The sequence below is a fragment of the Rhamphochromis longiceps genome, linkage group LG13 (genome assembly GCF_057381845.1).
Source record: "Rhamphochromis longiceps isolate RC_006_pf linkage group LG13, R_longiceps_female_GT1.1, whole genome shotgun sequence".
NCBI lineage: Eukaryota > Metazoa > Chordata > Actinopteri > Cichliformes > Cichlidae > Rhamphochromis > Rhamphochromis longiceps.
Window position 1 is genome coordinate 19,352,038 of NC_140569.1, and position 27,926 is coordinate 19,379,963.

The 27,926-nt window shown below is 42.9% G+C and overlaps 2 protein-coding genes across 4 annotated transcripts; one reads left to right on the forward strand and one right to left on the reverse strand.

Annotated features, from left to right (window-relative positions):
- The first annotated feature begins 18,414 nt into the window (after window positions 1-18,414).
- Window positions 18,415-21,068, forward strand: msx3 (muscle segment homeobox 3). The gene is made up of 2 exons (XM_085428257.1): window positions 18,415-18,959; window positions 19,338-21,068. Exons 1-2 carry the CDS (start codon window positions 18,599-18,601, stop codon window positions 19,742-19,744), a joined length of 768 nt encoding a protein of 255 aa, XP_085284383.1. The 5' UTR covers window positions 18,415-18,598; the 3' UTR covers window positions 19,745-21,068.
- Window positions 21,069-21,296: 228 nt separating this feature from the next.
- Window positions 21,297-24,382, reverse strand: znf511 (zinc finger protein 511). Of its 3 annotated transcripts, none has more exons than XM_085428255.1 (6): window positions 24,080-24,382; window positions 23,918-23,991; window positions 22,456-22,657; window positions 22,237-22,361; window positions 21,691-21,921; window positions 21,297-21,493 (listed from the first exon to the last, which is right to left on the reverse strand). In XM_085428255.1, the coding sequence occupies exons 1-6, from the start codon at window positions 24,224-24,226 to the stop codon at window positions 21,421-21,423; spliced, it is 852 nt and encodes a 283-aa protein (XP_085284381.1). In that variant the 5' UTR covers window positions 24,227-24,382; the 3' UTR covers window positions 21,297-21,420. The 3 variants fall into 3 exon arrangements, with proteins under 3 accessions (XP_085284381.1, XP_085284382.1, XP_085284379.1); XM_085428253.1 differs by having other exon boundaries at window positions 21,298-21,493; window positions 21,691-21,924; XM_085428256.1 differs by lacking the exon at window positions 23,918-23,991 and having other exon boundaries at window positions 21,691-21,924; window positions 24,080-24,342.
- Window positions 24,383-27,926: the final 3,544 nt, after the last annotated feature.

Below are 27,926 nucleotides of genomic sequence, written 5' to 3' on the forward strand. Positions count from 1 at the left end.
TCAGGGAGCTGCTCTGGCTCGACATGAGCAAATGCTCGAGCGGCTCCACCACGAAATGGCGGCGCTTACGCAGGCGGTCGCTCGCTTAACACCTCTGGAGAGTGATCCCCGGCCGGCGGCTCCCGCCCCCCAGGAGCCTGCGCCTGCCGCTGCGAGCACACCTCCGGCACCTCTGCCACCCTCGGACGGACCCCTGCCCACGCCGGAACCTTTTACGGGTGAGTCGGACAAGTGTGCTGGTTTTCTGGCTCAATGTACTCTTGTGTTCCGTGAGCAGCGGCGCTTCCATAACAACGACAGTGCCAAAATAACCTTTTTTGTCCAGTTGCTGCGGGACCGGGCTTTAAAGTGGGCTCAGGTCGTGCTTAGCTCGGATCCCGGGATTGCCTATGCTGATTTCCTGTCTAAATTCCAGACTGTGTTCAATAAAGGCTCAGGCGCTGAAGTCGCCGCGCTTCGTCTGCTGAACTACAAACAAGGGAAGCGGAGCATGTCTGACTATTCTATTGATTTTTGGATTTTGGCTGAAGAGACAGGCTGGGGCCCGGAGGCCTTACGGAGTGCACTGCTCAATAATGTTCGTGAAGAGGTGCAAGATGAACTCATTATGCGAGATCTCCCCCACTCTCTTACCGAGTTAATGGCTTTATGTATCAAGGTGGATGACCGGCTGCGAGCTCGTCGTCTGCCGCGGCACTACAATTCCCAGGAGGCCACGGGGCAGTGGAGGGCTGGCTCCACCTCGGAGCCCAGCTCTTCCCGGCAGGCAGAGAGCGCAGACGGAGGAGAGCAACCCATGCAGATTGGAGGCTCGCATCTCTCCGCCGCGGAACGCCAGCGCCGTATCTCTGCCGGTGAGTGCCTCTATTGCGGCCACAAGGGACATGTGGTCGCCTCTTGCCCATCTCGAGCAAAAGGTCGCGCCCACCAGTGACGGTAGGAGTGCTGGTGGGCGGTCTCAGCCAAGACAAATCTCCTCCACGGTTAATGCTGTCTGCCCAGCTCACGGTCAACACCAAAGGTCATGTTCTCTCCGTTTTGATAGATTCAGGGGCGGAACAGAATTTTATTGACTCTGAGTTAGCAGACCGCCTTCAGCTAGGGCAGGAACCTCTTCCCCACACTTTGCATGTCACTGCTTTGTCCGGCCAGCGCCTACCTGACATTACTCACGTCACTGAGCCCGTTATTCTTACTCTGTCTGGCAACCATACTGAGGAAATATGGTTTTTTTTGTGTTTAAGGCCACTCGGACGCCGCTCGTTCTCGGGCACCCCTGGCTTCGTCAACACAACCCGTGCATTAATTGGCTTACGGGACGCATTACGGGGTGGGGAGAGGAATGCCATATGACCTGCCTTAAATCCGCCTCACACACCAGCCTCCCTCGCCAAGTCGACCGCGCCCTCCGATTTGTCCGGAGTGCCCCCTGTTTATCATGATCTCGCCGAAGTGTTTCGCAAGGACCGGGCCCAGTCGTTGCCTCCTCACCGACCGTACGATTGCGCTATCGACTTACTCCCTGGCGCGCCATTGCCTACTAGCCGTCTCTACAGCATCTCTCTACCGGAGCGAGAGGCTATGGAGTCATACATCTCAGAGTCCCTCGCCGCCGGCTTGATCCGCGCATCCTCATCGCCCGTAGCAGCAGGGTTTTTCTTCGTCGAGAAAAAAGACAAGTCTCTCCGCCCGTGCATCGACTACCGTGGATTAAATAACATAACCATCAAAAACAAATATCCACTCCCACTTCTGACCTCTGCTTTTGAGCTGCTCCAGGGGGCGACAGTTTTCAGCAAATTGGACTTGAGGAGCGCATATCACTTAGTTCGGATCCGAGAGGGCGACGAGTGGAAGACCGCCTTCAATACTCACCTTGGACACTTTGAATACTTGGTTATGCCGTTCGGCCTCTCTAATGCTCCTGCAGTTTTTCAAGCACTCGTTAATGATGTTTTGAGGGATTTCATCAACAGGTTCGTCTTCGTCTACCTCGACGACATCCTGATCTTCTCCAAATCACTGTCAGAGCATGAGACCCACGTCAGACAGGTCCTGCAACGCCTGCTGGAAAATCGGTTGTTCGTAAAAGGTGAGAAATGTGTCTTCCACGTGTCCACAGTTGCCTTCTTAGGCTACGTCATCGAGCAGGGAGACCTACGTCCCGACCCAGCTAAGGTGAAAGCCGTGGTGGAGTGGCCTGAACCCCCCCAACCGACGGCAGCTGCAGCGGTTCCTCGGCTTCGCTAACTTCTATAGGAGGTTCATCCGGGACTATAGCAAGGTAGCTCTGCCTTTAACACAATTGACCTCTCCCAGGGTTCCTTTTCAGTGGAACGATGCTGCCCAATCAGCCTTCCTGGAGCTGAAAGAGCGATTCGCCTCAGCACCCATTCTGGTCCAGCCCGACCTAACCCTGCAGTTTGTGGTGGAGGTGGACGCATCCGACACGGGAGTAGGAGCGGTCCTCTCGCAACAGAGGGATGGTAAGCTCCACCCGTGTGCCTTTTTCTCCCGTCGTCTCACCCCCGCAGAACGCAACTACGACATTGGCGATCGGGAACTTCTTGCCATCAAGCTCGGCTTGGAGGAGTGGAGGCACTGGCTGGAGGGCACTGCCCAACCGTTCATCGTTTGGACAGACCATAGGAATCTGGCATATCTGCAAACCGCAAAGAGGCTTAACGCCAGACAAGCAAGGTGGGCTCTGTTTTTTTACGCGGTTCCACTTTTCAATCACTTACAGGCCAGGATCCCGCAACGTCAAGCCGGACGCCCTGTCTCGACAGTTCTCCACCTCCGAAGACCCGGCGGACCCTGCTCCCATCCTCCCGGCCACCTGTGTGGTGGGGGGCTGTCTCCTGGGAGATCGAGTCGGCCATTCGCGAGGCTCAGAGAGCCGAACCGGATCCAGGAGGCGGCCCTGCGGGGCGCCTGTTCGTTCCCCAACCTGTCAGGTCTCAGGTATTACAGTGGGCACACACAGCCTGTTTCTCCTGTCACCCAGGAATACACCGCACAATTACTTTCCTGCAGTGCTACTTTTGGTGGCCCACCCTGAGCCGGGACGCCAAAGAATACGTCTCCGCGTGTACAACCTGCGCTCGAAACAAGACCCCAAACCAGCCACCCTCGGGTCCGCTTCATCCCTTACCCACGCCTACCAGACCATGGTCCCATGTTTCTCTGGATTTTGTGACCGGCCTCCCGCCATCTGCAGGTAATACGGTCATACTCACGATCATTGACCGCTTTTCTAAGGCGGCTCACTTTGTTGCTCTGCCCAAGCTGCCTACAGCATTGGAGACTGCTCGCCTGCTCACCACCCATGTCTTTCGCCTGCACGGCATTCCAGATGACATCGTGTCTGACCGGGGTCCTCAATTCACGTCCCGTGTGTGGAGGGAGTTCTGCACCTCATTGGGATCTAAGGTCAGTCTCTCCTCTGGTTATCATCCGCAGAGCAATGGCCAGTCCGAACGGGCGAACCAGGAGTTGGAGGCGGCCCTGCGCTGCGTCGTCTCTTCCAACCAGGCCGTCTGGAGCGAGGAACTGCCCTGGATCGAGTACGCCCACAACAGCATGACCTCCTCCGCCACGGGCCGGTCCCCTTTCGAAGCTTCTCTGGGGTTCCAGCCACCTCTTTTTCCCTCCATCGAAGGCGAACACTCTGTGCCATCCGTCCGGGCGCATCTGCGTAGGTGTCGTCGGGTGTGGAAGGCCACCCGGGCTGCGTTGTTACGCACCAAGGACCGCAACAAACTCTTCGCTGACCGCCGCCGGTCCTCCGCTCCCGCCTATACTGTTGGGCAGAAGGTATGGCTTTCCACACGCTTCGTTCCCATCCGGGCGGAATCCAGGAAGCTCTCTCTCCTGCCTATATCGGCCCGTTCGAGATCTCGGCTTTGGTTAACCCTGTGTCTGTTAAGCTCAAGCTGCCTCGCAACATGAAGATACACGATGTTTTCCATGTGTCTCAGGTTAAACCTCTCCGGTCCAGTCCTCTGTGCCCGCCTTCCAGGCCCCCTCCTCCCCCCCGGCTCGTGGACGGTCTGCCGGCTTACTCGATCACCCGTATCATGGATTCTCTGCGGCGGGGGCGTGGCTTCCAGTACCTGGTGGATTGGGAGGGCTATGGCTTGGAGGAGCGGTCCTGGGTCCCTCGGGCGGCCATCCTGGACCGGCGCATGCTGCGGGCGTTCCATCGTCTGTATCCGGATAAGCCTGGTGGGTCGCCGGGGGGCTCCCGTTGAGGGGGGGGGGGGGTACTGTCATGGTCCCTGTGCCTCACCAGCTGATTCTGTATTAGGCAACATGTTTTCTCTCTCTCTCCTGCCGGGGCGATGCTCATTATGGGCTCCTGGCCCACGCACCTGCTGCCGATCAGGATAATCACAAGGCCGATTTAAGACAGCAGCACTGTGTCACTCGTCGCTGGATCGTTGAGTTATCAGCGTCAGTCGCTCAGTAGATTGTAAATAAGGATCTGTGAGTTCGTTCCGTCTGTTCGCCTCTAACTATAATCTCTGTGTACAGATCTATCCCGTACCTTTCCCTGCCTGCCTGTCATCCCGTGGACGAGTGAGTGGATGGTGTTTCCCCAGTGTGGGGAGTGAAGAGAGAGAGCCTTTGGAGGACGTCAGATTCCCGTCTTTTCCCTCACATACCCCAGAACCCTGGACCCCCCTCCCCTCCCTCCAGCACTTTGTAAATAGCATCACCTGGTGTCGTTGTGTAAATAAAATCTGTAAATCCTGTAAGGAGTCCCGGTCTGCGCCTGAGTCCGTTAACTGAAACCTGACAAGTCTCATCGAAATTGTGAAATCCACATCATTTTTCATTTTGATAAAATAATAACTGCACATAACCTTGTACTTTACCTGCATTTGTGCAATAAAGAACTTCATGTTGAAGCAAAACCAGCATAAAAGATGTTTAAATGCTGGTTTCTTCTGCCAAGCGCATGATTGTTTTCCTCTTCCTGTCACTCAGAGATGTATTAATGTGCGAGTATGTGAATGACAAGCATTTAAGTAAATGTAAAAGCAACAGTGAAGACCAGAGCGAATGGGAGTTGTCAGTAAGCAAAGGCTGATGCCAATAAACTGAAACACACAGTCACACAGTGTTTTTGCACAAAATGCTACAAGCGAGCCAAGAATAAATTGCCTGTCTGTAACTGTTTAAACGCAGCATTAAGTCATGATTTATTCCCGTAATTCTGGGATAGAAAACATGCTGCAAATGTTGCAGCCTGCAGCAATTTACGAGGGAAACCACCAAAATGAATATTTGACAAAACTCCCATTTTAAATTAAATGATCATTGCATCATGCAGCTTAATGTTTGACTCACTTGTTGCATGACTTGTATAAGTGTGTATATAAGACTACTGCATGCAGGAATGATGCATAGCATAGCTAGAAAGATCAATATATCATTCCAGCTTTTAGTCCTGGCTCCGCCCTGAAACCAATAACAGCCCATTACCACTTAGACTTTCGTGAATGCAGCTGTCATGTTTCTACTTGACTCAAAGTGGCATCTTCATCAAGATGTCTTCACTGCTGAAGAAACAAATAGGGAACACAAGATTTAACAGGTGGCAATCAGCTGGAGACATCAGACTCCACACTAGACCTCAGCACATTATGTATCGCTGTTTGAAAGCAAATGGAAACAGAAAAGTCACTCTCCCTGCCCACACTAAAACAATCATCAGCACCAAAACCTCATCATCAGCGTCATTACTATAAGTAAATCCCATAAAGGTTGTCCCGGAGCGCAGGGCTGTATTTGAGGCTAACCACCCCTCTGTCTTTACACGCAGCCTTCCGTCATATCCCCCCGCATTCACAACATTTAGGAAAGCTGGGGTTTTCTAAATAACTAAAATTAACTCAATGATCTACAATTAACTTAATTGATGCTTCACCAACACTCATTAAACACACATCAGACATCTCACGGTGGATTTTTCTTGCACGAATTACAGGGTTGGGGGAAGGACCTCCATGGAAGAGGGGAGGCGAATGTGAAGTGTAGTGACGGGTTGGGTGAACGGGAAAAGGGGTGGGGGGGGGAGTTATGAAGAATTAGCCACCCATCTGTGTAACAGTTACACAAGCATTATTTCTTTGACACTGCCTTTAACATTGTGAGTGCTTAATAAACCATTTCCTCATGATCAGATGGGATTTCTTTTTTTTTTTTTGTAACCAGAGCCAGTCAGTCTGGGGCCCTGATCCACCTGACTATCTGGCTCCACAGGTAATGCCTGAAACTGTTTTCCAGCAACAATAGGACTGACGACAGTTGAGGTAGACGAGGGGAGATGCACCAGAATCTGCACAGCTCCACAGAAGACAAACAAAACAATCTGTTATGTAACTGATGACAGAAGAGTGGGCAGCTCATTGTTCAGGAGGAGACGCAGAGGAATGGCTAAACTCTTTTTGTCCAGGGCAGGTAATCTGAAAAGCTGATCTGACCATCTGCATGAAAGATGTCCTTAGCTGTGCCAGCTGCCTGTGCTGACTCAGAACCATCACATTGCTGGGACAATGTGTGTCACCTCCATGAAAATAATAGACTATAATGAGAAGGAAATCTCAGGTGGTCTTTCTGTTTTTCTCTCTCACACAGCCACGCACGTACACCCTCCTCCTCCTTCCCTCAATCACACCCCTCACAAACTCAGTAAACATATGGGAGCTGTTAAACTAAGTTTAATGGCTATTTACTGTGTTTTGTGCGCTTCTCATTAAAGAGATTTTCCACTCAAAGAGAACTAATGTTTTGGAAAACACATCATGCCAACACTTGGCACATCTGGCTTATTTCAGTAATTAAGAAACCGACCTTCTAACGAAAGAAAGAAAAAAAAAAGGGGGGGAAACAGAAACCGTAAGTAAGGACATTCAGTTTCAGGTTCACAGCTGTTATCTTTACCTAGCATTAGATTTACTTTAAACATGTGGTAATGACTTCAGGACAGCTATAGTCACCTTTTAAGTCGATATGTCCAGCACTCACTGACTCAGTCATTCTACTTTTAGCTCAACAAATATGTGATAAATAATCTGCCATGTCCAGCCACTACTTGCTAACAAATGGTAACATCTGGACTGAAAAATGAAGCCAGCAGAATTGATAAAAACTGCAGTTTTTCTGATTTTTGTTGAGGCTAGAGCTAAAATCAGCTCCATAGACACCTACAGCAAAATGCTCAATTCTGTAAATATTGTAAAAATAAAACTGTTTAGCCTTTTTTTAATAGTAAGAGTTTGGTGTCTTTAGCAAATTTTCTCCTTTCATGAGCAGTATTTTTAGCTCCTTACACTTAATTAAGGCCTAAAGTGATCATTATTAGGGGGTGTTTTCACTCACGTGCGAATGCCAGCACAGGTGCTAACTGACTGCTAGAGTTTGCCAACCTCGACTTCGACTGTGTGCTGCTTGGAGCAATTTAATGCAATTGTCTACCATAATAATGTCAAACAGCCTGTAGTTAATGGTAATATCAGCCACTGTAATGGTCTCTTTTCCAGTTTTGGTGGAGGGGGAGTCTAATATTGTATTTGTTATTTATGTGTCTGCAGGCATTCAGTGTACGGTTACCTTGGTAACCAGGCTTGCTTGCAATAGCTGTTAATTTAGCAATCCACCCACTCAACCAAATCAAGCTGGCAAAGGCCAAAATGCCACTGCCTCAAAACAGATCTTCATGGAACTTTTGCCCATCATTTAGATACAGTCTAAAGTTGCTACCTGTGTTTCCTACCATTTAGAAGCAAACAGAGATTTTTCTTATGCCAGTGAAAGTTGTACATCAAGCTCAGATTCCACTCAAGGGTTGTTTTCCACTACTGGTGACCTCAGGAGCAATCGTGGTATTCATAAATAAAAATAAAACAAACTTATTATAGATGCTTTAGCAATCAAGAGGCCCACACAATGCAATTTAAAGACATCTCCTCTTCCAGCTTGCATTGTTATGTGAAAGCAGAGATCATTCATGCCAGAACATTAAAAGGCCTTGAGAGCTGAGTATCAACCATGAAACACAAAAGCCTCGCCCCCTCCCCTTCTACCCCTGTTCCAGTCGCTGAATGACTCCTCACTGGAGTCCACTGCAGCCCTAGCTGCCAGCTGGAATACCCCTAACCTTTAACCTCTGACCTCCAGCCCCACAGAATTTATCACAGAGCCATCAGAGAATGAACTCAGTGGGGAGCACATCCTTGTTGAAAACGTTGTCAGGAGGTGAAGGGCGTACAGTTGTTAACAGAGATTAAAGGTGTTCCAGATGTTTATTACGCTGCCCTCACCACTGTATATTTAATCCAGAAATCCTCTCTGTGTCTGTCACATGGGTCTGAATTTGCGTGTATCTGATGTTGCGTGTCATGACCTAATCTGTGCCGATGCTCCCGGGTTAAGGAAAGGATCCTGCTGTTCCTTGATGGAAAGCCTTCTGCTACAGAAAGATCCAGTTACAAGAGCACCGCGCTTTCATCCTTATTAAAGAAACATGTGCCCGCTCTGAGCAGTTATGTCAGTGGATGAAACTTTGTATGCTTTCGACTTTTATGTTTTTTCCCTGAGAACATTTTGCACAAATATGGTCGGTGCAAACACCCACAAGAAGAAATATCCATCTTAGCCTATGAGAATATTTAAAAGTTAATACAAGAGGGCTATTAGTGAAAGTGTTTCTAACAGTAGTGATTTCCCCAGTGATGTAGAAGGTCAAGGTGATTCAGTTAATCAGCATCCATCACTTACAGCTAACTAGAGCGCTACTTTCTGCTTAAGTCTTTAGAGAGATCAATTTTTTCTTAAGTGTGAGTATTTAATAAAGTATTAATTTCATCAATATATATATATACTTTTTCCTTTTTATTTTGTTTATTTTATTATTGCATTTTTTTTAACTGTATCACAAAGACAATCTGTGATCAGATTTGAGGAATCTTGCACATGCAATGCATTACTGCACTGCATTGCTCACCCTCTGTATCTTTTATAGTAGGCTCCATTCATTTAAAAGTGCGCAAAGTTGCTCATTACACATCATTCAGTAAACTCTCGCCACAGTCAGACGATGTGAGTCAGACCTCCGATTCGACTCCACCAGTAGACGTTCACTTGACAGTGATGACTGCCTCCTTGATGTCTATCTCTGTAGTTCGCAGCCACCGTGCTCCCTGACCTCGGCTCCCAGACCCCGGTTTGTTCCCACGCTGTGCCCTGTGGAAAGTCTGGCTCCAGCCTTTTCAAACCATAATTGCATACCTGTAGAACGCAGACAACAGCAGAGCAAATACAGACACAGCTAAAAGGGAACGAGGTTACCAGCAGAGATATGTGATAGCTTTCTGACACGTACTTTCTGCTGTATTTAACTCATCTTACAGGTCAGCGCTGTAAATAAGGCACTGATTCTTGCACCAGTTACTCCAAATTCCACCAGGCCAACACATATAACAGCTCACTGTTGCACATGTAACAGATAAGATTTTTGCTGTTGGACATGTTTAACTAATGCAAATGAAAGTAGCTACAGATAGTGTATAGTCAAACAGTCTGGGGGCAGATATGGGGGGTAGTACTATGGAAAGAAGTGCAGATGCCATACAAGAAGACATGCTGCATTGTTGTTTATGCTCTTTTATGTTACATTGCTGAAGATAAGATTATGGAAGTTATACGAAGCTGCAAAAAGCTACCAAAAAAAGCCTTTTCTGTTCCATTTATTAAAATTTTATTCACTGTTTAATCTTGTGAAGTAAATTAAAATATCTTTTTTTTCATGGTGTCTTTCTCACAGTGAATCACATGAAATGATGTGGAAAAGGTCTAAGCTAGAGAACTCAAACAAGCCTTTAATAGGTAGCCCGAGCAGAGTTAAGGGCTGCAGACGTGCTGTGCGTACTGGTCTGCAGCCAGTCAACGGGAACTTTAAGTGGATTTTGTGAGCCAAATTTTGCATGTCATATCAGCATAAGTTACAGCAGTAAAATTGTGTTCCACAGCATGCGGTACACCTCTGGCTCACAATATTTTTATCTAAATGGGGCACAAACTCTCTGCAGTTAGTTCATAAAATAGAATTGCATATATTCAGAGATCTGACACAAGAAATTAACTGGAGAGATTAAACGCAGAAGTCAGAGCTTAATAAACTCACACAACAGTGATGTTCACTGTATCCTAACACAAGACAAATCTCACAAAAGAGGGTTTAAGTTACATTGTTGGTTTACATAGCCCTCTGAACTTATCCCTGAGGAAAGACATGTTCCAGAATGGGATTTAACTAATGTCTCTAAATCACTCCCAGCTGGCCTGACTGCAGGAAATGTTTCTTTCTTCTCAAAAACTCCAAGTAAATGCTACATGAAGTATGGTGCATTCATTAGTGTGTCTTTCTTCAGAACTTACACTGAACTGTCTGTCCTGGATGTCATAGCATTTAACGCCTTCCAAGGCCGTGGTCACAGCCTGTCTCTGTCAGTGTGGTTGGCCCTCTGCAGTGCCATGAGCACGCCCCCATTCACTGCTTAACCTTTCAAAAGTGGTCAACTAACTTCAGAAGGAAAAAAAAATCCCAGCAGTTTAGTGTAGAGTCAAACAGCCCGGGGCCAGCAATAACAGAGTGGAACTGATTAGAGGAGGAGAAGGAAGGAGGGAGAAAGAGGAAAACAAGAGAGTAAAATGAGACAGGGACTGATAGCATCTTCTTAACCAACGTAATTACATTAGACAGTTAAAGGCTTCAGACTGCGGCGTGTTTAAAATCTCATGTGAAATGTAAACAATAGCAAAAGATGATGCTGTAGAAATATTTCCTTAATTTGGACTACAAGTTTGTGTTATGGGCATAATTAAAATAACAATAAATGTATCTAAATCTGCCTACTTACTTAATCTTACTGCTTGTAATCATGAATTATTCTAAAGGAAAGCCTGTAATGAAACTGAGTACTTTGCACAGATTCATAGAGAGGCAATGCGATCTAGGCAAAAAAGAGAGCTCTGTGAGATCAAAAAATTAGCCTAAGAGATCTTATTTGTTGCTTGTTTATTGGATTTTTTGCATGGTCTTTTCCTCTCCTTTAGTGCTCCTGTTTAGCCCTTTGCTTTTAAACGCTCAGTCCACTTCTCACCATCGCCAACTTTTCATATGTCAGTGAAAGCTGTTGCTAATAAAAGTTAGAGAGCAAACTATGAACAGGAGGTGCAAGTGAGAGGAGGGAGGCACATTCTTTCTTGTCTGCTTTGCCCTTGGCAAAAGGGAGTCCACAGTGCTCTGGGACAGGACTGAAGGGGAGGAAGGGGGTTAAGAGAGGGGAGGTGCGCATAGGAGTGTCACCTCCATCACCCCAGGACATGGAAAAAACATTCAGTTTCATCAAACTTCAAAAGAACAGCAATTACATAGGAGACACGGGATGGCAGGGCATCCCTGCACGGCGGTGGCAAAGCTGCGGGGAAAGAACCACGCCTTCAGAAACTTAAAAAGAGGGGACTCATCCCAGCCTCTCTTCTCTCATCACCTCTCCTCGACATGGCTATAAGCAACACTAAAGCAGCACCCCAATAGCTCATCTCCATCTTCTCTGTGTCCAGAGAAGGCGGCCATTGTGTGCCCGTTCCTCTTTCCCCAAGTCAGTTTCCTATTGAGGCTCTGAAAAGGCCTTTGAGGGGCCCTGTTTTGGCTGTGCAGCTCACCTGCAGAGGGGAAACTATGGGTCTATTCTAAAGCCCAGCAGCTGCCAGGGCAGAGAGGCTGGCACCCAGTGGGAGAGAGAATAGTGGCCGCAGAGTCTTTCAATATGAAGCCACTTAGTAACAGAAGGCATGTGCCAAGCTTGCAAAGCCAGAATGAAGAGTCATCCTTTGGAGTTCACCAAATATCAGAGAAGAATTAGACCCATCTCCTTTTTGCTCGCTTTTGCCATTATCCACTACGTCCTAACTTTTTCTTGCCTTGCTGTTTATAGAATAATAATCCACAGGTAGCAGGAGAAAGAGAGCCGGGGTGCAGCAGACTAGAGGTGAGTAGGTTTATTTGGAAAATGCAGATCAACAGGTGGGACAGTGGAGTAAGAAAAACAGCTACATTGGTAAATGCATGAGACAACAGGGCTACCAAACAGCTCTGAAAGGCTGAATTTCCTTGCCCTGTGACAGATCGAGCTATGATACCGCTGTGAAGATCCCAGCGGCTGCGGTCCTGTGAAGAAGCCTTCACCACACAAAGCCCCTTTTCTGTCAGCAGGCTAGCTCCCACACTGGCGCTAATTTACGATGCCCTCACAGCAATTTCCACAGTCAGAGAAGTTCAATTGTGTTTTCCAGCTCATTAAGCATCAGCACAACAAAGCTTTCATCTTCTCCTTCATCTACTTCATCCCACTCTTCACTCCCCACATTTATCCTGCTGTCAGCTAATCTGCCTCTTTCACCGAGCATCCAACCTAAAGGGCGCAGGTAAAATAGGCATCTGTATTTACTGCTATTTGTCTATGCCCTTGAGTTTTGTTAGTTTAAAGCACGGCCGCAACTCTAAAGACTCCCCTCATACTTGCGAAGGGAGAATTTAATGGTTGTTGATTCAGGGGCCTCCGCTGTGCCCTCCCATCCCTTTCAGAGCTTCATGAGACGACGTGGACTCTATTGTAATCTCAGAAGAATCAGCTTGGCTTATTTGTTCAGGCTGTCACTGCACTGAGATCACAAACACACACTCAAATTCCAGTTAGTGCACTAAATATCTTTTAACTAAACTATATTTTTATGTGTGATCTGTACTGGCAGGAGACTGCTGAAGTACAGTAGTGGCATTTTTCTTAAAGTTAGAGAGGCACACACGTGACCAGATAGAGAGAGCAAATGGCACAAAAGAGGCCCCGAGTAATGGCTAGCATCACATTTCACCTGAATTTTGAAATGTAATCATTTACTCTCATAATCAAAATATATACAGTTCTGTGCAAAAGTCTTGAGCCGCCTCTAATCCAAATCATATAAAGCAAATACAGAGTTTTAAACAATTCTAACAGTCAATATTTGGTTGACCACCTTTATTCTTCAGCAGAGCTAGAACTCTCTTAGACAAGCTTTCTAGTCATTTCTTTGAGTAGTCATCAGGAATAGTTCTCCAGGCTTCTTGAACTACATCCAAAGCTCATTTTTGGGTGGATTTGTCTGCATTTTGTTCCGTTTTCTATCAAGATGATCCCACACTGCTTCCGTAATATTGACGGTCGGGTTCTGGGAAGACAAAATTAATATGTGTGTGTCTATCCACGTGTGCTTTTACTGCACTCGTAGTGTGTTTAGGATCACTGTCATCCTGAAAAAGGAAGGTGTTGCCAATCAGATGCTTTCCAGATGGTGTTGCGTGGTGGATCAAAATCTGACAGGATTTTCTACTTTGTCCTTAGTTCTCAAATTTTAGTTTATGCAAGCCATGCCGTGTCAACTCTGAGGTCAATGCTGATATAAATAAGCCAAACAACAACACTGAAACATTCTGTCAAATCATTTGTTATTTGACTAAACAGCCATTTAAACTACACAAATTTTTATATCTCAGTTTGACTAAAGGTTAGTACACCAAATAAAAATTTGTTGGCTATTTTTAGAATTAAGATTTACATTTACAAAGAAGGAAAATGGCATCTAATATTTGAAAAAATACCATCTTTGCTACACAGTTGTAATCTATTAAAGGAATATTTAGATATTGTGGAAAATCCATGTATTTAGTCAGTACAAAGACTTGGGAACAGCTGGCTTAGCAGTGCCCAAAAGTGACAAAATAGTTTACCAGTACTGCTAAACATTTAACTAAACCACTGCATGATTTTTGTTTTGTTTTGTTTATTGTGCATACTTAAATTGGTGGAAAAAAAACGCATTGTATTTGGCAGATTATGGGACATTTTTCCTGCTGAATGTCTCAGTGGGCTGCCCATCTCTCAACAGGTGCTGCTGTGTGATTTATCGCAGTTTAAGTGGTCACAGCATGTTGCACTGCAGCTGCCATCACATCAGCGGTTTTTGGAAGAATATTGTTGGAAGTCTTTGGCCGAATTTACAAATCGTCAGCGGCACTTTTACACAAATTGGTGCACTACTTTCATTTTCCAGAAAGCCTAGGCCAGCTGTCTTCGCTATTGTCTCCCATTGTGTTGTGGTCTGACTTCACTCTGCAGTAAGGAGGAAAGAGGAAACTGATGCTGAGGCAGACACATTTGCAAGGTCTTAAGACTGCATAAAGACTTGCAATGTACAGGATCATAGCAGATCGTATTCTGTGGTAACAACCACTCACTTTACCCCAAAACGGCTCAAATTACTATGAGAACATAGAAGGCCCTCTGTGTCCCTCTGTGAAATACTTCTCTCAGGCACCTCTTTAGTAGTTTAATTGTTTTTCTCTGTATTTTAAGACACTGCATTTAGGAAAATGTACCTCTGGTTGTCTGTTTTGGTCAGGTTTCCCTTGCTACTATTAGTCTTCCTATTGCTTCTGTGCTGCACCCTAACACTAATCATGCCTATATCTGCCATCATAGCCAAACAATACCATAATCTGACATCCCAAGCATCTGTTAGTGGGTCATTTTCCAACATCATCATCTTTGTCATTATCATCCCTGAGTGCAAGCTGCCATCTGAGTCCCCCCTCCTGCTCTTAGCGCCATCCCTGAGCTCACTCTGTAACCCCTGGCTCGTTCCAGGCCCAGAGAAGGTGTCCGGTTCCCTATACACCCCTCCATTTCTCCCAAACTGCAACAATACAGCAACTCTATCTCTGTGTTCACCTGTTAGCACCTGGCACCACGTCCACATCAGCCAAAGGCTTCTGCTCATCCCTGTCAGACACCATGTGGGACTCGCCTTCCTGTCACCAAACCCAACATCCCACACACAAAACACACAGGGGCACAATGAACCGCTCACCGCTCGCCTGTCAACACTTTCCCCTGACAGCCGAGCCATGCTAACATTATTGAGGATAAATGAAAAGTGCTTAATCAATCAATAATCCATCGGGTAATTACAAAAGCTTCAAGCATCATCTGGCACATGAGTCCTGAGTATGTACTACTTAAGAAATTAATTAGTAAGATAATGCTTTAAACAAGCAACCTCAGTTTCATTCATGCAAGTACGTTGAGTTTGAACTGCATGAACTTCTCCACTGTGCCTCTTATAAATCATATTTATCAACCACTAAATTACAGCAGCAAATGCATTTCGGATTATGGAGAAATAAGGAGCTTGGAAAGAAGTTCTGAACTGAAGAAGCTTCTTGGATGAGAAGTGAAACATCCAGCTGCTTTTTTTTTTTCAAGTTCCTTAAACTATCATGACCTGGATGACCTACATGATGAAGAGATGCGTTACTAAGCCCCACTATCAAACCTCATACTCATCACATGTTGGCACTCAAAGCATTTAAGATTGTGATTTGTAGCCTAAACATACCAACACATTCGGTTCTGTAAACAAACCCCAGTCCTTGACATCAAGGTCCAGCATTTTGTACACTTGCCACTTCCCTCCAACTCGTGTGTGATATATAAATAAAGCTTTGTTCATTAAAAAGCCTGTGAACATCATCCAGCCCGCAATTACATATGTCATCACAACATAAATTGGAAAAGAAAAGGAAAAAAGATTTAGGACTGCTGTGTGTGTGTGTGTGTGTGTGTGTGTGTGTGTGTGTGTGTGTGTGTGTGTGTGTGTGTGTGTGTGTGTGTGTGTGTGTGTGTGTGTGTGCTATACTTGCTTTCCAAACTTCACTTGTTGCTCAAAAAGTTGTGGATGGAAACTGAAGTTGAAGCTTTCATCGTGGCTATAATCACCTCCTGTCTGGTTTTCCTGGCTCAACTTTGACTGGATATTAGTCTCTTGTAAGGGTCAAATCTGTGTCCTTCATCACAGTTTTGCTCAATAGGTTACACTTGACCTTGGGTTAAGAGTAGCAGCTCTTAACACACTATGTGCTGACAGTTGCAAAGATGAGAAAACTAATTTAGGCTGACATGTTGTTGCAGTTGCTCTCGACTGCTGATCAGATAACGAGGCACATCAGAGGAAGACCTCGGGCCCTGCACATCCTCTTGGCTGACTGGCATGATTGGGCCTGAGTAAAACTGAGCCGGAGCCAAGAAAGCCTGTACCTGTCAACATGATTGTTTCAGTAACTGATGCAATACCCATGTCAGTCATTCTAATTTTGGCTCTGAGTGCTGCAAGTGGTAACTAGTGCTTAACAAGTAACTTTAACACAATGAATGACCACAGTTTATTTCAAGAAAACAAGACAGAGTGCAACTCCTTGTGAATGTAAGCAGGGAAAGAAGAGTTTGTGATCTTCCATCCACTGACATTTTGACATACCAGCTTTGGCAGGTCCACTCAGACACACAATAATGTTCTGTTATGCTTCCGCAGACAGGCCTCTCTCGTCCCCTTTAAAGACGATACACTTTCACCACCACAAGTTCCCCGCTGCGCGTTTCATAAATGTTTATCCCACATGACTCTAGCCCCCTCCCCAAAAGTTTGCTTAGGATAGCTGCGAGCGCTGCCAACTCAGATGAAAGGGAAAGATTTAAAGAATGAAATATATAAAGCCTGCTTCGACATGCTTGGTTCGAAAGGTTTCAAACTCTTTTACAAAACCACAATTAACTCTTTACACAGTTCTCCACTGAGTTAAATAAGCAGGACTTGGAGTTGGGTAAAGAAAGAAAGTCAGTTTGACATTTTTTGACTTTACATGTAAATAGTTAATAATCTTATAACCTACAGGATGAATGGATTGGCATAAAATATCAGGAAAACACATAAGAGCTGATTCCAAAGGGGAAAAGCAATGGATAAACCCGCACCAGTGTTTGCTGATCACAGTATAATGAAAGATTGCTTAGAAGTGATCTACTCTTTCCAAACATGCTGAAAAGTCATTATTAATTAAACACCAGACTATGTGAAAACAAGCTGCAGCTGTCCTATAGATAGATTTTAATTTCTCAACATCAAAATGTTTGGTTGACTCTTGTGGCATGTGTGTGCCATTCTTAGAGAAGCAGGAAACTTTTTTTATTTAAATATTTACTCATTCATTACAAAACAATAGAGGAGAAACAACAACACTACAGACAGCCCAGCGTCTCCTTTCAAACAGGCGGAGAGTGAGAGTGGTAATATTCACAGTTACTAGAGGAGAATGTAATGTCGCACTAAATTACAGTCATTGAAAGCTTGTATGGTTACCCAGCGATCTATCACTGTCACACAGAGGGGGAGAGGGGGCGGGAGAGCAGACAGGCGCCAGGCGCAGCAGGATCAAAGCAGGGACATACCTCAGGGAGAGAAACAGTTAACTCCATTTAACCAATTGTCCTACAGACAGTCATTCAGTCAGTGCGCTGCCGCTGCAGGCCCAGCAGCAGTTCCCATAAGAGAGAAGAACGCTCACATATAGAGTTTCACTGAAAATGATTTGACTTGATTTGAAGAGCTGCAGAACAAGGCCAATTTGGATGGGCTGCTTGAATGGGCCCTTTACTGTCTCTCAAAGGGATTACAGACAATGAACACAATAGGCTGAAATATGGCCATGGACAATTTGATTACAGGCCACAAGATAGAAATTTACAGTGATAATAACTCTTTGGAATATAAAGAGTGCTGTAAATCGCTGCCTGGATTGCCTTACTGCTTTAATGAAACCTGGTGAAAAACTACTGTCAACACATTCTCCGGTACAACTTCCCAGAAGGGGCCCAAAGAGAAGAATTTGTGTGACATATATCTGTTGAGGTTTACATCTATTAAACTGTGAATGGATTTATGACACAATCACAGCACCACATGGTAAATATTTTTAAAAACAAATAATTACACTATATACACACCCAGAAGGCACGCACCAAATCTTAGCACTCATTTAGAGTCCGTTTGTGTCCACCTGATGTCTTTGTATGCGCAACCCATTTTCTGGTTCTGTTTTGTTGTCTACCAGTTCAGAAAGGGAATATTTGACTATTTAGGCAAAGTTGGGATTGTAAAGCAGAAAATTAAAAACACAAAAATGCTCTGTAAGAACTGAAGGGGACAAGCATGGGCGAATTGATAAACTCTAAATAAAAATATTAACCAGTGCAGATTTAGATTTGGATTCCAGCAAAGAGTGTTTAAAAGGTAGGAACTGCACATCTGTCCTACCTTACATAGAATAACTCGAGCTGTGCCACTGACGAGAGGTTTATATCTGTCAGAAACCACAGCATATAAAATGGACCGCAACACTGTCTTTACAAATTCGGCCTATCAGAAACCGCTTTAGCCCGGTCACGTGGAAACATCTAAGGCCTGATAGGCAGGCGGCAAGATGGAAGGGGAACTTGTGGCACTGCGCTAACGGAGAGACAAGTCTGTGCGTAAAAGCCTGAAAAACACACAGCTGTAGCGTCATCGGAGGAACATCTGCACTAGCACTTATCTCCTCAAGAGAAGCCACGAAAACATAAACAGTGTCGGAGAGAGCGGCAGGAAAATTAGTTGTATGGCACCGCAGTCGTGCGTAATGAATCCTGCGCAAGGATCACCGCCCGTGGCTGCTCCCGGGGAGACTTCGCCGGAGGATAGAGCCGCTGATGGAATTGGAACTGATGAGCTGGACCTGTCACCTGTTAGAAGGTGTAAAACCAAAAGTTCAGATCTGCCTTTCAGTGTGGAATCACTCATATCAGACAGGACGCCGTGCAGAAGCCTCCAAGACTCAGAGCCTGGCTCGGGTTGCGTCCGGATAGAGGACGCAGATTGTGCGTCACAGAGAGGATTTTATCGGTCTAAAGCGGAGGCGGTGGACCTCAGCGACAAGGAGACGAGCTCCTGGTTGCAGGCGCCTTGCGCATCCCCTCCAAGTGAGTGTAGAATGCGCTATTGCGACATTTTGTGCGATATTTAAAACAAAAACGTCAACAACTTGTATAGACATATTCAAAGAAGCATAAACAAAATGACTGCTAAACGATTGTATAAAATATTATAATTGTCTGTAATAAAACTATTAAGAGCCAACAGTGAGAGGGAGCTTGAACTTTCCTCCAAAGAGTAAATAACGGCAAAGGTGCACTGACTGTAGAATAGTTAGGATATTAAAAAGCTTTGATATTTCCCCGATCTTTCAGATTATAGTCTATGCGCAATCAAAAATTAAACTTCAAACAATCACTAGTTATGCTATTAAATCGATCGCCGAAGTTCTAGCAGTGTACATAACTTCTTAATTGTATTTCCAGGACTTCCCAGCCCCAGCCCGTGCAACCTACGGAAACACAAGAACAACAGGAAACCCAGAACTCCCTTTACAACCTCTCAGCTTCTTTCTCTGGAGAGGAAGTTCCGACAGAAACAGTACCTCTCCATCGCGGAGAGAGCGGAATTCTCCAGCTCCCTCGGCCTCACAGAGACCCAGGTCAAGATCTGGTTTCAGAACCGCAGGGCCAAGGCCAAGAGACTGCAGGAGGCCGAGCTGGAGAAACTAAAGCTGGCCACGAAGCCGTTGCTCCCGGCCTTCGCCTTTCCTTTCCCCTTGAGCGCACCAATAGGCGCCCCGGCGCTATACGGGGCCCTGAACGGACCTCGGCCTGCCTTACCCGTACCAGGACTATTCAGTGGACCATATGGGATGTACTACTTGTCCTAACTCATACTAACTTTTAAGCTGCTTCGTTGGGGAAACTGCCTTAGCTTTATCCAGCAAAAAATATTCTTATGAAATAATCTGTCTGAAATCTCACATTGAATGAAATGTTTTTCGTTAAAGCGCTAATGGGGAAAGAATAATATAATAACCCACAGCAGGGATATGTTAACATAACAGTCTCGCTTCATTTTAAAGCTGTTCATTATTTCCAGGAACAAAAACAAAACAGTTGATTGCCTTTTTTATTTTCAGCTGTCCCAGCTCAGGTATGCTTCAGTTCCAGTAATTTTACTGTAGTAAGAGAAGACCACAGAAGACGATTTTTTTCAGAGCCTGTTGCTTTGAGCTGAAAGCAAAAACTTGTAATGACGCACTGAAAGACAACGGCTTGTTCATTATTTCTATTTTAAATGCTTTGAAATGTCCCGCCTCTTCAAGGAGAGTTTTAATTTATAGAAAAAATATTTAAATGACAGTTTTGCTGACTTTCTATATTTTTCCTGATAGTCATTTCTGATTTATCTTATTCATGTATGCCACAGAGCTCGAATGTTATCCAAAAAGAAACGTATGGTAGATTAATTCGGGGGTTTTTTAATGGGCATAACCGCTCATTTAGAAACAGCTTCACAAATAACGGGAATCACTTTGACACTTTAATGTTGCAAAGATGCGAAAGTGATGGTTGAGAATCTGTGGATTTGGTGTTTTAATAGGGTCTCTGAACTTAAAATGGAAATATAGAAAATTAAAGTTATCCTTTAATCACTTCCTGAGGTGAGCCCTGATGCTGTAAAACTCTAAAAAGACTTTAAAGGCCTTTCCTCTTCAACAAAACAAAAACATACATATTTAAAGAATGTCGTTTCTACACGTTGCATCTTTTGTGCCTTAGTTCTTCAGTGCTTTACATTAACTGGGGTGAGAACCAGAAGATCTTTAAAGGTTAATTTACTGTAACAATAAGATTTAAGTTTCCAGCTCGTTGACAACTGTGCTCATTTCATAAATACAATAAACCTGCTTTACTCGAGCCCTTACCTCAAAAGGAGAATGTTTTTGCACAGGTGTCAGAAGAGCTCTCGAGATCAGCTTCATTACTAAATGTAGATAACTCCTCGTGTAGTTTTGCAAACACTCCAAGTGTTGAACGTGGCAGACCAACTTACATGAGCTATTAAGGTACAGTGTATTTTATATTTCAAGAGTGGAAGATGTTTTGTACAAGTATTAAAGTTTATTATGGAAATCCCTGACATTCTCTTTTGTTTCTCCTAACAAAAAATTTAAAGTGGGCTCCAAAAACCTGCTTTTTTATATTGAAAACACAGCAGTTAAGTATTACTGCATCCTTTTTTATATATATATAAAACTCTAATAAATGCCTTTTCAGTTTTTCCAGTCAAATTGTGAATGGGTAAGTGTTGGTTGTTGTGTAAATGCAGCACTGCTCTGAGGGATCAGCAACACCAGAACAGCACCACATGAATGCAGTTCATTTACCACAAACAAAAAAAAACAACAATTAAAAAAAAAAAAGGAAACTTGCAATTTTTGCAAAATAAAACTTTTTTATTTCAGGTTAAAAACATCTATGACTGTGAAGGTATTCTGTACAAAGGTTATAACGCTGTAAATCTGAAAGGCCAGAAAATAGCAGCCTTGACTTTGATGCTTCACTTCCTCCTTCCTCGTCGTCCTCTAAAGCCTCGGACCGAACCGTGACCAAAACACACAGTGTTGGGGATCCTGAGAGAAAAGAGCACAGCTGCTCAATTCTGGGCCTCAGATTGCTTAGTTTTAAATGCTAAAAAACTGTAGTACACATGTGCTGTAATCAGTACTTTACACATATTTAACTTATATAATATTCTGGATTTTTTTTAATTGCAAATTTCTTAAAAATGGCTGATTTAGTTTTAACACATACAGATTTGAAGGCTAACCTGTAGGAATACTGAGGCTTTCGTGGCGCTGTGCTCTCAGTGTCCTGGGCTGCAGCAAGAACGTCCTCGGTAGTGGCTTTTTCCTCACACTCGTGTGTCTCCATGGATTCCCCTCCCTCGGGTTCGTTGGACGGAGAGTTACACATAACCTCACAGACACCCTCAGACTCACACACATCATCCACCACCTCCATGGCTGCGTCTTTCTGCTCCTTTCTTTTTGTCTCTCGTCTTCTATTAACAAAGATACAATATTTAAAATACGCATAAGGCAAACATATTAAAGTGATGCTATTTTAAACTGCGCCTTTCACAGAGTTAGAAAAATAATACAAAAATACAAATTTTACACATCAGCATCAATAAAGAAGCAAAAAAATCTTATGCTATAATGTGTCTGATCTTATCATGGCACTAAATAAATAATAAAAGAGACATGTAGAGTGTAATGTAAGAATATAAAGAGTAGATAAGGCAATAAGGAGATTGACTAAAAGTCATAATTTGACATTTTGCTACCATCTAGTGGACAAAACACAGCCTTACCCTCGTTCCTTTTTGGTTTTATCGAATCTGAAGTCTGGAGGATACTTGTGAATTCTTATTAAATGGTCCTTCCTGTGTTTATTAGTCCTGAACGTCTGTCCACAGCCTTCCACCAAACACTGGTACTGAAAAATGTGAAGAAAATGTCATTGTTCTTCAAAAAAATAAAAAAAATAAAAATATCTCCTAACAGCAGAGCTCTATTTGACACCGACTTACCATGTCCTGTTTCTGGGCAAGGATAGTAAAGAGAGAGTCATGCCACTCCTGAATGTGAATGTCCAAGAGCCGGGCGCTCGGCAGGGAGCGGCGGCATGAGCAGCACACGTGCCTGTGCAGGGCGTTGTAGTGGTGCTCGTACTCCTCCAGAGCACTGAAGACCCCACTGCAGCCTGAGATGTGACAGGCAAACTCGGACACGCTGACACAAGACAAGAGGAGGAGGAAGGTTATCAACAGTCTGACCAACACTGAGATTACAAGTCATCAGTCAAGTAGAAAATCCAACACGGTTGCTAAATAATGATCCCTTCTGGGGCAAATTTGTCATTTTACTGAATATTTTTAGCATTTCTCAATTAAATATGTCCAAGTGCATAATCTACTACTGTTGCAATCATCTTATTTGACTCGTTTTATTTCTAAATATGATTGCTTATTTTATTTACAAGTAATCAGCTTCCCAAAATCCCAAAAATGAAATGTGGGATTAATGTGTTATTTTTTTTGTCATTGTGCAAATATAGTGATTATAACAGCCACATGAACGGAATCAACTTCATGGGATTTCCTTACCTGGATGGACATTAAGACACCAAAGGACAAATAGTATGTGGGGCAGGTTAATATGGAAGCCTGTTTCTGCCACTGAAAAAACCAAACATTTTTGGTGATCCATAAGTCAAAATTTTCAGGTTATTGTCTCAAAATTTCAAATTATGAAGTCAAATTTTGAATTCTTTTCTCAGACTTTTGAGTTGGTGACTCAAAATTGTGAGATAATAACCCCAAATCTTTATTTACAGGTAGGTGGTTTTTTTTTTCAGCACTAGAAAGGACTTTCCATAGATGAGTCATGCTCACAGGAATTTAGGATGAAATAAATATGTAAAAGGATGTTGAAAGTCAGTTATGCAAGTCTTCTGGCTCCTGTATTTTCCTTTTTGTTTCATTAACCTTTATCTCACTTAGTGTTTCGTCAATCTATGGCAGATTTCTCTCTGAGCAACAGATTTTTACAGAGACTCGCAAATAACGGACAAAAACCTTCCTAGTCTTGATTGTAGTTGCATTTGTTTTTACTTGTACTTCTCATCATATCCCATTACAAATCTGACTTTGTGGTGCAAGCTTAGGGGATGAGAGAGAGATCCAGGATGAGATCCTAGCATGTTCACCTGCAGGAGAGCCATGATGAAAGCTTTTACTGATTTCTTCACAACCATGGGGGGGGGGGGCAGGTGTCAAAGTCTGTGCAGTCACACATAAAGAGTGACACCTGCTCACCCTAACAACAACATGAAAATGTAATTTGAAAGTTTCAGGAGACATTTTAAAGGATGAGTGTGTTAACCCATGCATTGGCAAATGTAAATTATGTGCTGTTTAAAGGTGACCCATGCTCATAGCTAGCTAGCTAGCTAGATAGAGAGCAAGCACTTATATCTCCTGCCTCCCTCACCTGAGTGCTGGCTTGTCTTCTGCCTCCGAGATGTACAGGTCCTGCAGGTACATGTGTCTGTGAATGTCCCCGTCCTGCAAACAGCATTCATCTGCACGTTACAGCCGTTAGCAGAACGAGCAGCTGCCTGCTTTTCTGCTCGGTTTCTTGGTGCTTGGTTACCTCAAACAGCTCGTGGTCCTTGTGCAGGCGGATGATCTGCGGCGTGAAGCTGAACGGGTTGTTTCCCTCCTCGGACTCACTGAGTCTCCGCTCCTGCTGTTCATCGCGTCCCTCCGTCCGAAGCTGGAGTGCTTCTGGCTGCAGCATCGCTTCTACACGTTTTCATTGGCCGGGCACAGAAACACTCGTTCACTATTATAACGTTATCAAGTCCAATGGTCGCTACGATGTTACCTCTGGGAGAAGGGTCTGGCTGCAGCCACTGTGGAGCTCCACAGTAACCGGATACACGTGACCTCCACACTAACCGGAAGCACGTGACCTCCACAGTAGCCGGAAGCACGTGACCTCCACAGTAGCCGTAAACACGCATGGATACCGTGGAAGTTTTTTTTTGTTTGTTTTTTATAAACCTTTATTTAAACATCAGTACAATACAAAATGGAATTAAACAGTACTACAATAATGGTGTTGTACTTACAAAAGAATTGTATGCATAGATAAACAAATACAAGAACAGTATTCAGAAACAACAATATAAATATGCTAGGGGGAAAGTAACTGATCAAGCCAAAGAATAAAGTGATTGAAAGATCTTGATTTTTTCACAAACACCAATAGTTTTTATAGTTTTTGGGTTAGTGGAGTTCTTAATTGAGTTAAGATACTGTACAAGTTCAAAGGAGAATACATAAAAAGAGGGATGTCTTCCTAAACATTTGGACTTGTGAATATGAAATTTAGCCATTAAAAGTAACAAGTTAACCATATATCTGTTATCAAAGTTGAATTGTTTTTGGTTTTTGTGCAGACCAAACAAAACATATTTCCAAAACAATAAAAATCCTTTAATATATTTTCTGAAATAAAAACACATAAACTCTGCCAAAAATCTTGTACAAGGTTACAAAACCAAAAAAGATGTATAGTAGATTCCTTGGAAGTTTTACAAAAGCTACAGCTTGTATCAATGTCTAATTTGAATTTGCTTTGAAGATAATCTTTAGAAGGATAAATTCTGTGTATTAATTTATAAGAAATATCTTTAATTTTGTTGGTAATTAAAAACTGATTAGGGAGTTTCCAAACTTCGTTCCACATAATACCATCTGACAGCCGGTTCCAGAAAAAAATGACATATGGTAGCGTGGTTATGGTACTCTGAAATAAAGCTCTAATCGATTTATTGTTGTTTTTAGATTGCTTAGAAAAGCAAATTTTGCCAACAAAAGTTTGTATGGGAGATGCCAACGGCCTGTGGAATGAAGTGATATTAGGTTGATTCTTAAACAGAATACAAACCCCTGATGGTATTGAGCCAAATACTTTGGTATAATCATGACGAGTTATAGCTAAATTGAAATGTAAACAAAATTCTTCATAGGAGAAAAGAATACCATTTGAATCAAATAATTGGTTGACTAAAACAATGTCATTCCTAAACCAACTATCTAAGAAGAGAGATTTTCTTTTAAATAAAACATCCTTATTATTCCAGATATAATAACTGTGTGGACTAAAGTTATGCTTGTAAATAAGAGTCCATGCTAAAAAAGCTTGACGATGAAAAGCAGAGATTTTTAAAGGGATTTTATCAATATCAAAATTACAAGTAAGGAAAAATTCAGTGCCACCTAACTTAGAAAACATGAACACAGGTATAGTATTCCAAATGGAAGTAGGATTAGTAATTAGATTCTTCAACCAATTTATTTTGAATGTGTTATTTAAAGTGTTAAAATCCAACACATTAAGTCCTCCATTGACATAGGAGTTCATAAGAACTGTTTTTTTAATGTAGTGTGTCCTATTTTTCCAGATAAAGTTGAAAAGTAACTTATCAACCTCTTTTATAAGTTTTTTATCAAGGTGCAATGCCAATGCAGCGTATAAGACGAGAGATGCCTTCTGCTTTAGTTATTAATACCCTGCCTTTTAACGACAAATCTCTTAAGAGCCACTGATTAAATCTGCGTTTGAGTTTCTCTAGAATAGGATAAAAATTTTGAGTGATTCTACTTTCCTGATTTTTGGTTATTATGATACCTAAATAACGAACTTCTTGTTTTATTGGAATGTTACACAAAGCTGTTTTCGAACATTCTTTTATCGCCATAAGTTCACATTTAGGAATATTCAAGTACAATCCAGAAGCTTTGGAAAATATGGAGATAGTTTCAATAGCAATAGAGATTTGATTTTCATCTTTTAGGAATAATGTAGTGTCATCCGCTAACTGTGTTATGAGTACATCTTTGCCAATTAGTGATATACCTTTTACATTGCTTGATTTCATATGGTTAGACAATAGTTGGGCAATTAACAAAAACAGGTATGGAGAAATGGGACAGCCTTGTCTTATCCCTCTTTGTATGTTAAATCTGGGTGAAGTACCGTTTGTTAATTTAATACTGCTGTTACTGTTATGGTATAATGTTTTAATCGCTGTAGAGAAGTAAGAGCCAAAACCATACTTATCCAGAGCTTGAAATATAAATTCATGCTCCACTGTATCGAAGGCCTTGTAGAAGTCTAAAAATAATATGAAACCATTGCAATTTATGAGGTCAGAATAATCCAGAATATCTAAAACCAATCTGATATTGTTAGTTATGTGTCTTTTGGGCATAAAGCCAGATTGTGTTTCATCAATAACAGAGTCAAGAATCATCTTAAGTCTGTTAGCTATAATTAGAGCAAATACCTTATAATCATTATTTAGCAAGCTAATTGGTCTCCAATTATCAATCATTAATAGGTCCTTATTAGGCTTCGGAATCAACGTAGTCAAACCTTGATTCATCGTAGTGGGAAGCTGTTGGTTTCCTATGCTTTCTGCAAATACCTCAAGAAGAAAGGGAGACAACTCTTCAGAAAAAGCTTTATACAATTCAGCAGTAAGACCATCCGTACCTGGAGATTTATTATTTTTCAATAGCCCAATTGCATCTTTGACTTCTTCTAATGAGATGGGTTGATCACATAATATAGAATCTTCTTGGCTGATAGATTTAACATTCAGCGATTCTAAGAGATGATTTGTAGCTTCCTGAGAAAATGTAGAGCTATAAAGTTCCTTATAGAAATGACTACAATATTTAGAGATTAATCTGTAATCCTCTGTTATAACCCCATTTATCATTTATTTGCTAATATTATTTATACTTGAGTGTTTCTTTTCTAAACTGAAGAAATAATGGGAATTACGCTCACCTTCTTCAAGCCATTTAGATCTTGATCTGATAAAAGCTCCTTTTGCTTTGTCTGTGTATAAACGATCTAATTTATCTTGTAATTTAGCAAGGTTCATTTTATCCTCTTCAGTTAAAGTGTCAATTTGTTTATTAGATAACTGTGTGATTTGAGAGATTATATTTTCTTCCTCTAATCTTTTGGACTTTGCATTAAGGCTGCCAACCTTCCTTAAATATTTGCCAATTTCAAATTTTAATAATTCCCAGTTATTTCCATACTTTAAATCTTTTTGAGCTATAGACCAAAAGTTTGAGATCAGTTCTTTAAGCTCCTTTTTCACATCGTCTTTTTGTAATAATGAGCTGTTGAGTTTCCAGTATGTAAATTTAACAACAGAAGAATTAGATAGAGAAGTTAGATTTATTTTAATCTAAGAGAAACTGAGAGAAACTGACCCCTTTCATCAAGTAAGTCTGTTATAAAGATTATGTTTTTTTCAAACCACTCTTTAATAAACAATGACTTCTTAATAATTGTAATTGTTCTGTTATTCCACAAGGTGGAGCAATGTGGTGAAAAGTTATGGGCAAACACCATCTTCCAATAAGACAAGACCTATAGTGACAGCCAGATGCTCTTGACTTTTTCGGTT

Bases quoted from the DNA above. Each gene is read 5' to 3' on its own strand.
- msx3 (XM_085428257.1), top strand. From the start codon at position 18,599: ATGGCACCGCAGTCGTGCGTAATGAATCCTGCGCAAGGATCACCGCCC. The intron at 18,960-19,337 runs GTGAGTGTAGAA...TTGTATTTCCAG, and splicing joins GCCTTGCGCATCCCCTCCAA to GACTTCCCAGCCCCAGCCCG.
- znf511 (XM_085428253.1), bottom strand. From the start codon at position 24,226: ATGCTGCAGCCAGAAGCACTCCAGCTTCGGACGGAGGGACGCGATGAA. The intron at 21,925-22,236 runs GTAAGGCTGTGT...CTTTGTTAATAG, and splicing joins AAAACCAAAAAGGAACGAGG to AAGACGAGAGACAAAAAGAA. The intron at 21,494-21,690 runs GTTAGCCTTCAA...CTTTTCTCTCAG, and splicing joins AAGCCTCAGTATTCCTACAG to GATCCCCAACACTGTGTGTT.